The 17,132-nt window shown below is 39.0% G+C and overlaps 1 protein-coding gene across 2 annotated transcripts in view; it reads left to right on the forward strand.

Moving 5' to 3' along the window:
- Prkg1 (protein kinase cGMP-dependent 1) overlaps positions 1-17,132 on the forward strand; it is a 1,122,235-nt gene that overhangs the window by 742,267 nt on the left and 362,836 nt on the right. For both annotated transcript variants that reach the window (XM_041660894.1, XM_041660893.1), the window contains exon 4: positions 522-627. In XM_041660894.1, coding sequence (XP_041516828.1) covers positions 522-627 — 106 coding nt within the window. The remainder of the gene's footprint in view (positions 1-521; positions 628-17,132) is intronic.

Below are 17,132 nucleotides of genomic sequence, written 5' to 3' on the forward strand. Positions count from 1 at the left end.
AAAACTTCTACATGGTTTGTGCACAAGTTACAATTTGTTAAACCAACATTGTGTAGAAATTGCTGGATAATTATTATTTCAATTATGTAGAATTCGTCAAAGTGGAAGTTAATTATTTTGTTTGTACTTTTTAATAATTAAAATAGGGTTATGTGGATCATTAATAATCTTGTGGGTATTACCAGGGAGAATTTCCTGGGAGCCTCTTTTTTACTTTTATGCTATTTCCTCCATGAACAATCTTTACTGTGTGCTTTTGGATGGACGGACGGGGGCATAAGGGCAATAGGAAGCTTCTTGGTAGTTAATAATATTAGATAGAAAACCAGGAACTACATGTTGCTGCCAGATTAACTAACTTTGATGAAACGGGACAGCTTAGTCCTCTGATTTTAAATGTGTGCAAACGGTTAATGCTTTCTATACCTCTCACAAAGGACTGATCTCTTTACAGGGTGCTGCTCAAAAGTGAGATTCTCTAATTATTTTTCCCCTGATTGCTTTGTCTTTTCTTCCTCTAGCTCTTGTAAACGTGAAACTCTGGGCCATCGATCGACAATGTTTTCAAACAATAATGATGAGGACAGGACTCATCAAGCACACCGAGTATATGGAATTTTTAAAAAGGTAGGACAATTGTTTTCTCTCCATTTGGAAGACGCTGGTGCCTCTTTGAAATGTGTGTGTGTGTGTGTGTGTGTGTGTGTGTGTGTGTGTGTGTGCACTATGTACGTGTGCGTGCATGCACTATGTGCGTGTGCTTTAACCCAGTGTTAATTGCCTGCCAATCTGTGGAAGGGCCAGACTTTGGATGAGCCTGGTTTTATTTCTGCTGCTGGTTCTCAGGATGTGTGGTTAAGTCAGGACATCCAAATTTTTCCCAGCATATCAGACAAGCAGAGTTTTCTCAGAGACACAAATGAGAATTTACTTGAGCAGGAAAGGATGCTCATTCTCACAATCTAGTGGCTAATGAGTTTACACTACTTCCTCTGCACAGACCGCAGTGCCTCTCCTAGCTGTCTCCCGTGGGTTTCCGTAGGAAAAGTAAGACAGCTAAAGAAGAGACATTTCACAAGGCAGCTCATTAGCCTGTAATCCTGAGATTGATTTCCCAAATTCATTTATTTCCAGTTCCTTTTTAATTCATAGATTATTATGGTACCTCAATGTACGATGAGGATCTTAATAGAAAACCTATTTCTCATTTCTTAGAAAAACACTGATATTCACTGTCATTAAACTTTAACATATATGTTACTTTTAGCATATCTATACATATATGTATAATTTTTGAAAGGAACATTGACAATTCTAGTGACTAAGTATATTTTGTATTGGGGGCTAGGAGATTACTGAGTGGTTCCGAATGCTTGATACACAGGTTTGGGGACATATAAAAATATTAAACATGGCTGCATACATGTCTGCAGCCCCAACGTGGTGGGTGCGGGCCTGAGGTGGACATCTGCTGGGATTTGCTGGCCAGCCACGCTGGCTAAAACGGCAAGTTCCAGGGTCATCAAGAGACCCTGTTTTAAGACACTAAGGTGGAGAGAGTGGTAGAACAGGACACCGCATGTCCTTCTGCTGGTGTGCACACACACATACACACACACATACACACACACACACACACACACACACACACACACACACCCTGTACATACACATCAATACATCCAAAATTTGCATTGTTTAGTTTTTAAAACTGAAACATTATTAAATAGCAATGCATAAGTTATGTGAAACAGGACAGTGCACACCAGGGTTTCCTTTTTGAGGCCTAGAATATTAAATTTTTTATTTCTACAGTTTAACTTTGTGTGAATAAGTGGTTAAAATGGAGCTAACAAGCCAAATTCACATTTTATTTCAGTAATATATCTTAACAGATACCTATTGAGGTTTCTTAGAATGCAATTTTAATGTCCTTTACTTGGGTATTTCTGTTAATTAATTTTGTTTCTGCTTCATCTTTTATACATTTTTCATTTCCACATGAAATCTTTTTGTTATATTCCTGCTGAAGGGGCAATAAAATTCCAATTTGATATCAAGTAATAATATATTAAAATAGTTCAATGTCAGCGGGGTATTTTCGTTTCCCCTTGGTGTGATTAGATGCAGAGAGGTGGAAATATAAATTTCTTTTGAAGTTTGGGATAGTTTGAAAGGAAATTAAATTATTAAGCTGCCATATTTATGTGGGAGGATATACATTTGTTCACTGCTGTGTGTGTGTGTGTGTGTTGAGAGAATGATAAAGAATCCATATTCATTGAAAGCCTTAGAGTGCAAAGCTATTGATCTGACGACACTCTGATGAAACCTTCAGTGGGTGATCGATAACATGCCTGTGTGGGGGCTGGGCTTGTCATTTGTGTGCAATATCTCAGCTTGAGTTCCTAACATGCTGATTCTAGTTTCCATGATTTGTAATCGCAAGGAATGGGCCATGTGGCAAATGCTCTTTTGGATGATTCTAGGAGGACCTTCTTTTCTACTGGCACTGTGTGTGTGTGTGTGTGTGTGGTGTTCAGAGCTGCCTTAGTTTTACAGTCTGTTTTTGACACTTTGAATATTAATGGTTCTCAAGAGTTAGTGATTTTTTTTATTGTTGTTCATTAGCTTAAGTCAAGCAGAACTGACAGATAGAATAAAAGAGAAGTGGGCACTACTAACTTTGACGTCACCTTGCAGCTGGCACTGTGCTGTGTGTTAACTAGCACAGTGCTGCCGAGAGCCTAGAGTTGTCAAGGCGGCCACCATGTGTGCTTTAATCTTCTGAAACTGTGACTATGATTTACCGACTCCACCTCTCCAACCCTTTAGTAGCACACAGCTAGTCTTAGATGATTGATAGTCTCATTGGCTGGATGCTCTAGGCCCTTCTCCACCAACAGCTGATGAGTTTTCTCAGCCTGGGTTTTTGAGATACACAAACCAAGTAATTCCACGTGACCGTGAGCCTATCTGGCCTTTCCTACAACACACTCATCTCTGTCTTTCCTCCCAGTTGTCATTGTTTATGTCTGTCTTTTTCTTCGTTTGAATCCAATTAAAAGTTGTCTTTCCCGCTGATGCTGATCTCAGTCACGGAGACCCTTTTGCTCTGTAGTTTCACCTCTATTACACATTTTCCGGCCCACTTTCTTTGATTAGAATTCTGTTACTATTCTTATTCCTTTGCACTTTTTAAGAGAAGGGATATTTCTCAAGCATTTTATTGTTTTTCTTTGGCGCAAGATACATTGCTTTGCTGATAGTTGACATGTTAATACATGCTTTTCGAGGTTCAGTGCAAATGTTAATACAGGCTTCCACCTTTCAAAAATTGTCTAAAATTTCGTGATGATGGCCCAACATTAAATCAAGAATGGGTTCCTAATGAGTGCAAGCCCTTTGCTATGGTGCGGGTCTCATGCCCATGAAACTCAAATAGTGAAGAGCATCCATTCTTCCCACACGTTCCTAGGACAATTATTCTTGATGTCGTTGATTTTTTTTTGGGGGGGGCTTTTAAAACAGGGGTGTAACAGGGTTGGAGTATGGCTCAGCAGTTAAAAGCATTGGCTGCTCTTCTAGAGACCTAAGTATAGTTACCCAAACCCATATGGTGGCTTACAAATATCTATGTCTCTAGTCTTAGAGAAGTTGACGCCCTCTTCTGGCCTCCCCAGGCACTGCACTCATGTGTTGCACAGACATACATACAATCAAAACATTGGCACACATAAAATAAAAGTAAATTGTGGTGTGGAGCAGCGGGCCGCTTCCCGCCTCCCAGCTCCTGGCTCCCGGTTAGCTTTACCCAAAATAATTACACAGAAACTGTATTCTTTTAAACACCGCCTGGCCCATTAGTTCTAGCCTCTTATTGGCTAATTCTCACATCTTGCTTTAACTCATATTTAATAATCCGTGTAGTACCACTAGGTGTGGCTTACCAGGAAAGATCTTAACCTGCGTCTGTGTCAGGTGGGAGAATCATGGCGACTGACTAACTCGGCTTCTTTCTCCCAGCGTTCTGTCTGTCTACTCTGCCTACCTAATTTTCTGTCCTATTAAAGGGCCAAGGCAGTTTCTTTATTAACTGATGAAATCAACACAAAACAGAAGACTCTACCACATCAGTAAATTAAAAGTTGAAGCAGGGCATAACAACACCCAAGGGAAATGATGAAAAATCTTGCTAAAACCTATAATTCCATAATCAATTAAAATTATATACTATGAATTAGAGTCACTACTCTATTTGTTACTTTTAAAGCTTTTACTTGCTGCTCATTTGTATAATATGAAAGATTAAAGTTTTGTATGGTCAACTCAATCCAATGTTTTCTTTTTGACTTCATGTTGAGAAAGCGTTACATATCTTAATACTATAAAAAGATGAAATAGTTTAAAGGTCTCTTTAGTGCTCTGTGGTAGGTGTGGGGGCATATTTCTCTCTGTGGCTGCCAAATAAAACTTAGATCTAAAGTTATCTTGTGTTGATAAAGAGGCAAAGCAATTGCAACATTGTTTGAAAAGGGTTTAGGAAATGATAGGATATTAATATTATGATATAATAATGTAATGACAATTCTCAGTGGGAGTCTCATTTCACATCCCAAAAGGGAGGAATGTCAGGAGTGGCAGGGTTCAGCGGGAGTGAGTCTGTGTCAGGGCCATCATCTCCCTTTGTTATTTGCCCTCCTTGTTCTCCTAAATAAGTACAGGCGTTTGGAGATGAACACACTGGTGTGAACTCAAAGCACAACTCCCACCTCAAAGGGAATAGGAGATAATTTCTTCTGAGCCATGGTGGGTGGCACACACACTTGGGAGACACAGCCAGACATATCCCTGAGTTCTAGGCTCGCTAGGGCTGCATAGTGAGACCCTGCCTTAAAAACAGAAACAAAAATAAGGTTGTGCAAATACCATGTTCCAATGTGGAAAAATTGTCCCAAGTTTGTAGAGCAAGAATGTATCTATCAAAGCACTTTTCAAATACATTGGTAGAAACAGCAAACAGATGGGTTGTAGCAACTCAAAGAACTTTCTATCACAGATTATCTGATATCTTAGTCTGTAGGTTGGTGGAAGCTGATCCTGTAGTAAGTTAGTACATCTCCGAACTTCTGTCCGATAGTCACAGTTTTAGTAGGTCAGGCCTAGCTAAAGGTAGGCACTGAATGGTTACTAAGAGAGTAAACACAGCACTAGGAAATTTGGCTCTTTTCCATTCTGCAACACTCCAGCTACTAATGTTGATCTTATAGACCCTTTAACACAGGTATAGAATTTTCTTTGTAGGTACATACATGTAAATGGCCAGTAGTTCTACTAGTAGCGAGTGTTTCCTTTTTGTCAAAGTTGGCTTTCATTTTGATTTCAGTATATTTATCCTAATTGTAACTGTCAATCATACAGTTTGGTCCCCTCTTTGCTGTTCCATGACACATCAGATTGTGATTCTGGATCTTTACTTAGTTATTTCGATTCTGTGCCTGCATTATACATTCCCTGATGTAAGCACATATGTTATTCTGTAAGCACAACCATTGTAAGTCAAATACAGTGACTAATAAGGGAATGAAAATGACTCAAGGGGCAGTGCTAGGATGCATGGCATGATGGCTGTCTGTCAGTTCTTTGTCATTTGCCATGGCTTCTAGAAAATGAGTCAAACAACTTCCATATGATGGAGGAAGGTCATTGGTTAAATAAAAAGAAACTGCTTGGCCCTCATTGGTTAGAAGATAGGTGGGAGGAGTAAACAGAACAGAACGCTGGGAGGAAGAGGAAGTGAGCTCAGACTCCACAGCTCTCCTCTCGGGAGCAGATGCCTCAGAGAGATGCCATGCTCCCTGCTCCCGGGAAGATGCATGATGAAGCTCCGACCCAGGATGGACGTATGCTAGAATCTTCCCGGTAAGACCGGTGCTCACAGATTATTAGAGATGGGTTGATCGGGATATCAGAATTAGCCAGTAAGGGCTAGAACTAAAGGGCCAAGCAGTATTTAAATGAATACAATTTGTGTGTTGTTATTTTGGGGCATAAACTAGCCAGGCGGCTGGGGTGCTGGGGATGCAGCCCCGCCGCTCCTATTACTACATCCATAGTTAATTTAAATTGTTTCCTTCTAGGCATAACTTCTGGTGCTACTGCTGGTAGTGTTTCCACATGCAAGGGACCATCAGGACATAACTGTGTGACCAGTGGGTTCTGCTGATATGAACTGAGATTTCGTTTATCTCCATACTGTCGTGGTTATGACAATGACAGTAATGGACCATAGTTTATGATAGTGATGATAATGATGGTGATGATCCATGGTTTATGCTAGTGATGCCAATTATGGTGATGGATCATGGTTTATGAAGGTTACAACAATTATGGTGATGGACTCTTATTTATGATGATGATGTCAGTGATGGTGATAGACATGGTTGATGATGGTTACAACAATTATGATGATGGTGATGTCAATGATGGTGATAGACATTGTTTTTGTTACTTGCTTCACAGACAAAACAGAGACACAAGAGGGGCCTTGTGAAACTTTTCTTTATCTTTGAGAGAATCATTTTATAAGGCTGCTAGGTACACATCTTCCTCTTACAGAAAACCTGCCCATAATTTTCTATCACACTAAAAGAAAGTCATTCTGGTCTACCCTTGATCCAAAGACCTTGCATGTCAACTGTTCCACCTGATTGCCCTCTCCTCCTTTCTCATTCTTTTACTGCTTCAGTGACATGGTCTTTTTCCCTTATGTCCTCTATATTCCCTCTTAATGGATATTATCCTCCATCTTTAAGAGGAAATTTTGCAATATAATCTATGAGGATACACTAAATACAAACACTATGGCTGAAAATAGGCCTGGCTTCTCCCAAGACAGGCATAACACTCTAATTTATCTTTCCTGATGTTAGTCTGGAACTATTTCCTCTGAATGTGGCGTTAATACCTCCTGGCATGAAGTAGAACTGCTGGGATGATCCATAGAAGGGTGTGACCCACAAGCACAACAATGATATAAGCAGAATAAGTCACATGTGGTAGATTATGTAATTCCAGAACCTGAAAAATAGAGGAAGTGGAATTGCTGTGAGTTTGAAGCCAATCTTGCCTATAGAGTGAGATCCTGCCTCAAAAATCCAAAAAGGAAGGAAGGAAAGAAGGAAGGAAGGGAGGAAGGAAGAAAGGAAGGAAGGAAGGAAGGAAGGAAGAAAGGAAGGAGAAAGAAAGAAAAAAGGAAGGAAAAAGGAAGTAAGGAACAGAGGGAGGGAGGGAAGGAGGGAGAAAGAGAGAGAGAGAATCATAAAACCCAAACTGAAACCAAACAGGCCAATACAGTGATAGCCATGTCTCATGCAAGCTATTCTGGAAAGATGGAAAGAGAGGAGAGGGTCATCAGAACGTCACTGGAGGTTACAGTCACTCTTTCATCTTGGCTGTTGTTGTTTTAGGGACTAATAGAATAAATAAGACGAGGAAGGTTGTGTGGGGGCAGAATATCTTTAATGGTGCATCTGTAAACTCTGCTGTTGTTTTGGGGAAGAGGACTTTTCTGGTGGTGAGTCACCCATAATTCCATAAAGCCCAATAAACTCATTGGCTTACCATCCTGGACTTGGATGGAACACTTGTGGCTGTTAGTGTCCTCTCTGCTTACAAATAGACACTTCTTTATGCCTCCTAGGAAAAATCATGGGACAACTGAATAGACATAGTTAAATGCCAAAGTTCACATCTCATGTTTAAATGAATAGAAAGTTGCAGTTTGCGACCCTTGAAGGGTACAGGTGACTGTTCGGCTTTGTATTCACTTTCTAGCCATTAAGGGCATTAGATATGTTTTGAAATTTACAACTATGACTTCCATGGTTTAGCCTTCTCCGGGAACTCCTATCTCCTGGGAGATCTAACCAAAGCCCAGAGCTATGTCCCGTATGAGAGCCTTTGCGATGTCATATATGAGATGCCAAGAGGATGAGAGAGCCTTGGTAAACCCTAGTGCTAGACTGTGCTTCTGCCCTTTGTAGTTTCCTCACCAGTAAATAAATTTGATTTGACACTCTCACCAACATGTTAAAATATTTTATGTTTTTATTTTCCCTATGACCAGTACTTGTAGCTTGTTACATATAAGAGTATTGTTGATAAACTTTTTAAAAGTTTTATACTCACCCCACTCCTAAAAGATGAACCAATAAAACATGCTATAAAATGTGAATAAAAAAATTTGATTTGGGTACTCTGTAAAGTTTCTCTATTCCTTATTGTCATCACCATAAAGTGAGTTCCAAATCTAGGTTGTTCTTCCCACCCATTATCTGAAACAATAATGTTTGCATATATATATCAAACATATGATTAAATGAATGTGTTATCTATATATGTATTGGAAAAGTAGGCTTATTATCCCTAGGTAACACGAATACTATTGTTAGTGCGGTTTCACTGGATCTCATAATACCCTAGGTGAGGAATGTAATAGTATTTTGAGACTTCTTCCCATGGTCCATAGTTAAGCCGAAACATTTCTGCACCCCTCTCTAAGTGCTCTCTGTCACCATGGTTTCTGTCACCCTTGCCCCTGTCAGAAGATAGTATTTACTCCTGTGATCTGACCGAGTAGTAAGAACCAAATGACTGAATTTAGAAGAATTTGAGGTTTAATATAATTTAATTTTTCTGTGAACTTTGATGATGAATTAACAGAATCTTGGGCCCAAACTGGCTTACCTAAATGAGAGACAGTTCAGCCAGGAACTGGGGTTTGTATATTTACAGCCATCTGGGCATTCCATCACATCTGCCCTCACATTCAGGTTATTGTCTAATGAAATATCCTTGCTGGGATAAGCTACAACAGCAACTGATTAGTAGTGTTTTCTGCTTTCAGAGATGAGTCTTGGACCATGGATTTAGTCTCATGTATGCTTTATATTCCTTCGGTCTCTTCAGTCACTCTTCAAGAACGAAGTTTCTAAACCCATCACAAATTTTTCCTCTTATCCAATGTTAAAAATAAGCTAAAACCAGTTTTTTATTAATACTCTTACAGGCCAACTTGTTATTTATTTATTGAGACAGGATATCATTTCGTAACTCTGGCTAGAACTTACAATGCAGACTAGGGTGGCCTCGAACTCCCAGAGATGCACTTGGTTTACCTCCTGACTGCTGGGACTAAGGACGTGCTACTTACCCTGTTTTCAGTGCTTTTATTTGGCATCACATTTGAGGAGGTACAGCCAGGGATAAAGCAGGAATATGAAATGACTCATTTTACTGACGGGAGAACTGAGCCTGTGAAGGTGACAATTGCTCAGAGTCCCAGAGGAAAGTCTGAAATTCAACTGTCTCAGAATGCCAAGTGTCCTTTGTTCAAAATCTCCAGAGTAAAATCTCTCCCATTTTGATTGACTAAGCATACTCTCCTCGGTTACATAATTCCTGTAGAGTGTTCTTTAAGACTCTCGTTAATGTTGTTGTAACCTCCACGAGAAAGAAAATAACTATACACAGTTGCCTGTGTGTATCAATTTTAAGTGACAGATGTGCGGGCGGGGTAAGAAAGTGTGCATATTTTGTTATAGTTTTCTTTGTTTGACAGTGTCTCATAACCCACCTTGCTCTAGAATTCACTGTGTATTTTAACTTGACCTGTAACTCAAAATCCTTCTGCCTCTGCATCATGAGTGAGTGAGTGATTGGATTATAGGAATGTGTCGCTGTGCCTGGAAGAAAGTTTGCTATTTATTTATTCATCTTTTCAATTTTACTTAGTTGCTTTAAACAAGGTCTGTCTAGGTAGCACTGACTGTCCTGGATCTCAGCACATAGACCAGGCTTGCCTTCAACTCATAGTGATTTGCCTGACTCAGATATCCCAGTACTGAGATTGAAGGTATGATCTACCACACCCAGTTTGTTTATTTGTTTGTTTGTTTTTCTAATAAGGTTTTGAGTTAAGTTCATGCTACCTGGATAATCACAATGTAAGACAAAAAAAATGAATTATCTTAAGTGTTCTTGTGACATCCCGATAGGAAGGATGTCTGGGCTTATGTTGTGATTTCACCCATCATAGGTTTGCAATTTTACCACAGTATCTTTAAACTTAGGCATAGTAACAAAAACCTTCACATTATGAAGGATAAATCAGGAATAAATAAAGCAATATTAAGCACTTATTTAGTATTTGCCAAGTAAGGTCCAAAGTATTTGACAAGTGTTAGTTTATCTAACTCTCAACAACAACAACAAAATCTATAAAATAACCATGGCCATTTTCGTTTTTACAGACAAGAATAAAGATGCTCTTATAGATGATCAAAGTTCCACAGATAGTACCCAGAATGCCCAGAAAATCCTGGATGTTGAGATGCTGTTTCCCATACACCCTTCCCTTCTCAGCCAATTGATGTTGATTCTACTGGAGATTTCTACAGTGGGCTGACCTTGTCTTTGCAGAGAGTCAGTTCCAATTCTCCATATTTTTTTTTTCTGTAGCAGTACTTATCAGCTAAATATCAGGCTTGCTTTCCTTCTTGCCCCCTGGAACATGTTTTCAGAAATGAATGCTCACCGTCAGCTTAAGAACAACTGCTCTAAGTGATCCTTAGCACTCTGGTGTCTTAGGGCCAGGTAAGCTGGGTGGAGGGGTTCCTTACAGTTTGGCAGTCCATGCCTGTATTTAAGCAGGCATTGATTTCTAAAGTGACTATTAAGGGTCGGTATCTTCCATTCATAGCTAGTTTTCACCTTCTTGATCATGAAACTTCATTCCTGATGTTTAGGCTGAGTTCCCTTCTGGCTTGAACTGGGTTCTAGGATCTTTGAAGGCATTTGTGGAGCCTTTAGAAGACTTTGATTCATATACCCTTTAGAAGACAAATCAAAAGTCTAATATTTGGAACAAATGAAGGGATGAGCCCCCCCAATTCAACTCATAGAGATCACATATCTGGACAATAAAGATCACGAAACCTTTTTCTCTAGACTTCTTAATGATTTACCAAAAAAAAAAATTATGAAAATGTAGTGCATAGGAAAGCAACTTTAGAAAGTTTAGACGATTTTAGTTTTAAAGAATAAGTGGGAAGCCTGTTAAGCCTTTAAGCTTTGAGCTTTAATGAAGCTTTACTGGAAGACACAAAACCTTCCTTAGAATTAGGCTTGACAAAACTGGCAAGGTTCTAATTTGAAGGGAAAGCATGCGAAGAATAAATAAGAGACACAGCCACCCTGCGTTTTCAAGCATGGAGGCTTAAAGACTATTGTGTCATATCAGATCCATCTCATTAAGCATGCCATGCGCAGCAGATAAATAGAAGAGTGGACATTAATTTCATGTGGTCACCTACCATTTGCACAAATGTCTCAGTAGCGATGCTTTCTAAAAGAGAAAGGCAGTGTGATCTCAGATATTTGCATAATTATATGTTGATTTTTCAAAATGTTCATTAGCCCATATCATGTACAGGTACTGCCACCTTCACGTATTTGTGTTTGTAATTCTTGAAAATAATTAACGTATATGATTTATTACTTTGTGGTCATAACGAATGTCAGAGTGGAGGTCCTCTTTGGTCCAGAAGAAGGCAGGGCCCCAGCTGAGGGACAGAACATGACCCACTTGGCTTTACAGAACTGAGTCTCTCTAGAAGCTGTAGGCTAATTTCTCACCATATCCCTAATGATACTTGCTTGAAGCTCTGGGATTTCAAAAAGCTACAGCCTTGTGATGAAGCAGTTTAATATTCTCCCATTTTGTTATTGCTCTGAATCTCATGAATTGCTCCTGTGGCGAGGTTTACCTTATTTCTGTATCTTTCACGTAGCTCTTATCTATGTTCCTATTTTGTAAAGTGCTTTACACACAAAGGATGAAGCAGCTGGCCATGAGTGTTTTTCCATAAGAAAATCTATTCTGTTTAAATGTATTTTGAAGGAAACTACAGGCTATGGGGACAATTAAGAAGGCAAGTCTCAAGGTCCAGACACGAAGATTTCAGTTCTGTAATACACAATCTTCAATCCTCAACGTTGGTGAAAAATCTGAGAGACTGTGGAGTGGGAATGAGAGCAGGCTGCTGAGGGAAAGTGAACATGATTGCTCAGACCCAAGAGCACCCTGTCTGGTAAATATAGGAGTACTTGTGTTGAGCAGGTGGGGCAAGCACCGCAGGTTGTAGTTTTGTTCTCTTTTGCTTGAAATAGAATCCATCACGGTTTATCACTGTCGTTTAACTGAGGCAAATTCCTAAAGCAAAGTGTGAGACCCTGCTTGTCAGTCAGGTGGGAGGGGCTTTTCTGCCTAGGTTGCTCCCACCTCTGCTACCTCATTGGAGGGGGCAAGGAACCACAGGCTCTAGAGGAGCACAGGCCTGCTGCTTCTCCACAGAACTTTGTGCTTGTGAGCACACCCCCACTGTGAGAGGAGGAGGTCAGAGATGGAATAAAACAGGTTCACCTGCCCCTTCTATACATCATGTCATTTTCACAAAGCCATGTAAGGGAAGTTGGTCTGTCCTCTCTGCTGAGGACGTAGCTGGGGTCATGGCAGTAGCGATTTCTCTGCCACATGACTAGATTCAAACTAGAACCAGTCTCGAATGTCTTCTTCTGTAAATTATGAGGCTGACATCCAGAAAATGAGTAATGCCAGAGGAAGATCAAGAGTACTAGTTATAATCTCATTTTTGTAGGATTAAGGTGACCAATTGGTAAGTAAAATAAAATGTCTGAATCTAAGTGGTAGGCAGGCCAGTATGTTGGTAATGCTATTGCTTGGTACATTTCACCTTGGTACATAGCATAGAATTTTGGAATCAGTGTTTATAATAACACACATATGTATATGTAAATTTATCCCTCCATATATGAAATAAATATGAACTTTTGAAAGATAAGGGGAAGGGATTATTTCCTCTAGATTATCCTAATAGTCATTTCATGTTTAAATTTTGCTCTGTGCATGCACAGTAAATAACAGAATATTTATGCGGAAGCCTAGAAGGATGCCAATTAAGCAGCATAACTTCTGCTATGCTATAAACTCAGAAAATGTGAAATTATTTAGCACTTTCTAAGGAATTAAATACATTCTGTTTTCTCAGTTTACTGGAAGTACTCCAGTGGATAAATACCGCATTCCTTGTTTGTGAAAATGTACTTGATCTCTGGCCTTTTGCATAAACAAAGATAAAGGAAAATTTCCTGGGAGGATGTATTTGCTTAGTTTTAAAAGGAAATTAAATACACAAATAAATTCAATAGAAAAAGAGCCAAGATTTAAAACAATAAAGGGCAATTATTGAAAATTAAGGGTTTGAGTAAAGGATGGGTAGAGGTGCTTGTTGCCCAACGACCTAGGTTCTGTCACCGTGTCCCAAATGGTGGAAGTTGTCCTCTGAAAGGCACACATGCACCACGGCAAGGGAATGAGCATGTGTTCGTGCACACACACACACACACACACACACACACACAGAATAAATAAATAATGCAATAAAAATAAAAATTCAACAATTGTAATCCAGACATTGAAAAATTCCTACAAGTCTGAATAGTCTTAGAGTATATAAATATTGAAATATAAAATATAGTCTGCATGCTAATAGCATTTCTTTTTTAATTAAATTTGGGTGTCGTGAGCACAGAAACCTGGGAGAGACTCAAGATTTTGGTGTTTTTTTCCTCCTTTCTCCACCCATTCACAATCTTCCTTTTCTCAATTTGTTTTGATTTTGACTGTGTGAGAAAATAAAAAAAGAAACCCGCTCCAGCACTGTCCTATGAATGACTGGTGAGTAGTTAATCCCTATTTTCTAAGCAGGGATTAACTTTCTAAGTAAGGTTTGTTGATATGTCATTAGAGTCAGTTCATATTAACTTATTCTATATATTTTTCTAAGTAATATTTTGGTTAGCATATACATAAGTGGTTTTTTGTGACATTTCTAGACATATATATCATAGTTTTTTCCTATTTTCTTCCCGGATGTTCTCCTTGTCTGCCCCATTTTACATTCATCACACACACATACATACAGATGCACATAAACATGCATATATACACACATACATACATACAGATGCACATAAACATGCATATATACACACATACGCACACATATGCACACATACATAAAGATGCACATAAACATGCATATATACACACATACACACATATGCACACATACATACAGATGCACATAAACATGCATATATACACACATATACACATATGCACACATACATACAGATGCACATATGTATTTCCCATATACATAAATGCACACATTCATGCACATACACACGCACATTGCACACATATGCATACACACACATAATTACTTACTTTTGTATCTCTTCCTTTTAGATTTCTTCTTCCTGCCTCATAGCTGCTTTTTCCTTTCCTATACATATATAAGATAACTAAATTTATATGCAATATATTATATAAAGTTTTAATCTAGATTCTGCATCTGCAAGAAAATATGAAGTGAAATATTTGTTTGAGTCTGACTTACTTCACTTAACATAATGATTTCCAAGTTGATCCATTTTATTGCGAATGTTATAATTTCATTCTGCTTTAGAGCTAAGTAAAATTCCATTGTGTGTTTGTAGCGCATCAGCTTTAGCCATTTATCTCTCTGTAGACATCTAGGTTGGTGGCTAGGTTGACTATTGTGAGTAGTGTAGAAATAAGCACACATCTGTGTGTCTCACTGACAGGATCTTTTAGACATATACCTAGAGTGATATACCTGGGCCATATAGTAGCCCCATTTTTGCTCCATGGAATCTTCATACCAATTTCCATACTGTCTGCCCTAGATCACATTTCCTCAAGCCACGGATACAAGTTTCTTCTTCTCCACATCTGTTTGTTGTTCTTTGTTTCCTTGATGATAAATAGCCATTCTGACTGGCGTAAGACAGAATTACAAAGTGTGTTTTCCTTTCCATTCAGTGACGCCTAAAGATACCGAACACCTTTTCAAGTTTTGTTGACCATTTGTCTTTCTGCTTTTGAAAGCTGGCATTTGAATTCACCGTCCCATTTATTCCAGAAGCGTACTGATAAGGCTTATCTTGGTCCCACCTGCCTCATGTCTTGTCTTGCTGCCATGAAAAACCTATCAGGTTGGCCTGAGCAGGGTTAATGGAAGCCAAGTGCAAAATGATAGCTAGCGGTGTGGTTGGGGAAAGCAGGAGCAATCAAACAGAGTGAGCGACCCTGTAATTGGAACAGAACGTTGGGGGTTCTGGAAGAGCCACCAGGGGATAAGCCATCAAGCCTCACGGGCATATGGTGACAGATTCAGTATTTCTGTAAAGAGCAGAGTCTGCACTCATGACAGAGAATCAGGGACTGAGCCATCTGAAAAGCATGCACCCTCAGATTTAGCTGTATCACAAAAACTCATAGCTTGAGAAGAGCTGCAGACAAGAATAAATCCATAATCGTTAAGAACTGACATTATAATCATGACAATGGAATCGTAGATGATGTTTTGTGTGGATCTCTAATAGCTTTTGACAGAAAGAAAGAATGCTTTCCTAAGTTATTGCTTTTATTTTTATTTGTGCTTAAGTGTGGTCATGCGTGTATGTGTAAGTGTGAGTGTATGTTGGAGTGGGGGAGGGTTTTGTGTCCATATGCACACATGTGGAGGTCACACATTGTTGTCAAATGTCTTCTTTTTTTGCTTTCAATTCTATTTTATTTCATTTTGAGGTGAGGTCTCTCATTGAACCTGGAGATGGCTGTTTAGTTAGTTTTGTTGACTGGCAAGACCTTGTTATTCCCCTGTCTCTGCCTAGAGATAGAGACTGCTGCATCAAGATTTTCTGGTCCTCCTAAACCAGATTCTTATGTTTATTCAGCAAGCGCTTTATGCAATAAGCCATCTTTGCTATTCTATTTTTAATGATTAAGAGTTAATTAAAACATGTATTTAATAAAATTCCTGTGTTTGGGATAGGAGAGATGGCTCAGTAGACTTGCAGAGGACCTGAGTTTAATTCTCGGCATCCACATGTTAACTCACAATCATCTGTAATTCCTATTACAGGGGATCTGATACCCTTTTCTGGCCTCTGTTGGCACCAGGCACACTCATAGTACACATATATACTTGCAGGCAAAATATACATGCCAAATAAAATGAATCTAATTTTTTTCTGAAATTGAAAAAGAAAAATCATTGTGATATTGTATTCCAAAGACAACTAATATAGATACTTATTCATATCTGCTGTGTTTTTCTCTTTATATACAACATTTACATAATTATATTCATGTTGCACACATATTTTAAAATGTTGCTGCTGATTTAACATTACACCTTTCTATTAAATTCTTCCAAACTCTCTTTGGTTGCCTTTGCTGTCATGATCTACTTTTCTGCCTGATTTTGAAGAACTCAAGGTTCTTTGACAGCAGGGGCTGAGGCAGATGTAATCAGAACACAGCAGAAGGAGAAGCACGCAGCCTTCATGTGTTCATTCATGTTCGCTTGTTGTGCATGTGGAGCAAGAACTAGTGAGGTTATTCCCAGACAATGGAAGACAGTGTCGGGGGGAAATAATGGAAGGAAGTGAGACTTGTCTGAAATTTTAAAAAGCAAATCTGTAGTTTGGTCATAAACTTTAATGCCCCAGGGCCCACATGTTCATAAAGAGGGCCTCTACCAGTCCTCTTTAGTTCTGACTATAAAAAGATAAAAGTTGAATGTTGCTAATTTGGCTAAAATTTTTGAAATAATTTATTTTTACAGTCCTTATACACCCATTTGAACATTAATCCGATCAAGATAGAGGAGCTGCCTAGGCCATCGGGAGGCATGAAGGCCTATTCCCAGTTGGTTCCCTTTTCCAAGGGTAGCCGGTGTTCTCAACCCTACCATTGGAGATTAGGATTATTTGTTGCAAGTCAAATTAATCTAATGGTTGGCTATGTACTGTGCCTGGTTGACTTTGCTCAGTTTCACATCATGAGGAGTTTATCCCTCTTACTGAGTATATGAACAGCTCATTTTCATTACTTTGTTTTCATTCCATTAACTAAATACGCCAACGTGGTTCATCCACTTTACCAACAGCAGACA

This window comes from Microtus oregoni, unplaced genomic scaffold (assembly GCF_018167655.1).
Source record: "Microtus oregoni isolate MIOR12 unplaced genomic scaffold, Mior012 000012F_ref0000307, whole genome shotgun sequence".
NCBI classification, from domain to species: domain Eukaryota; kingdom Metazoa; phylum Chordata; class Mammalia; order Rodentia; family Cricetidae; genus Microtus; species Microtus oregoni.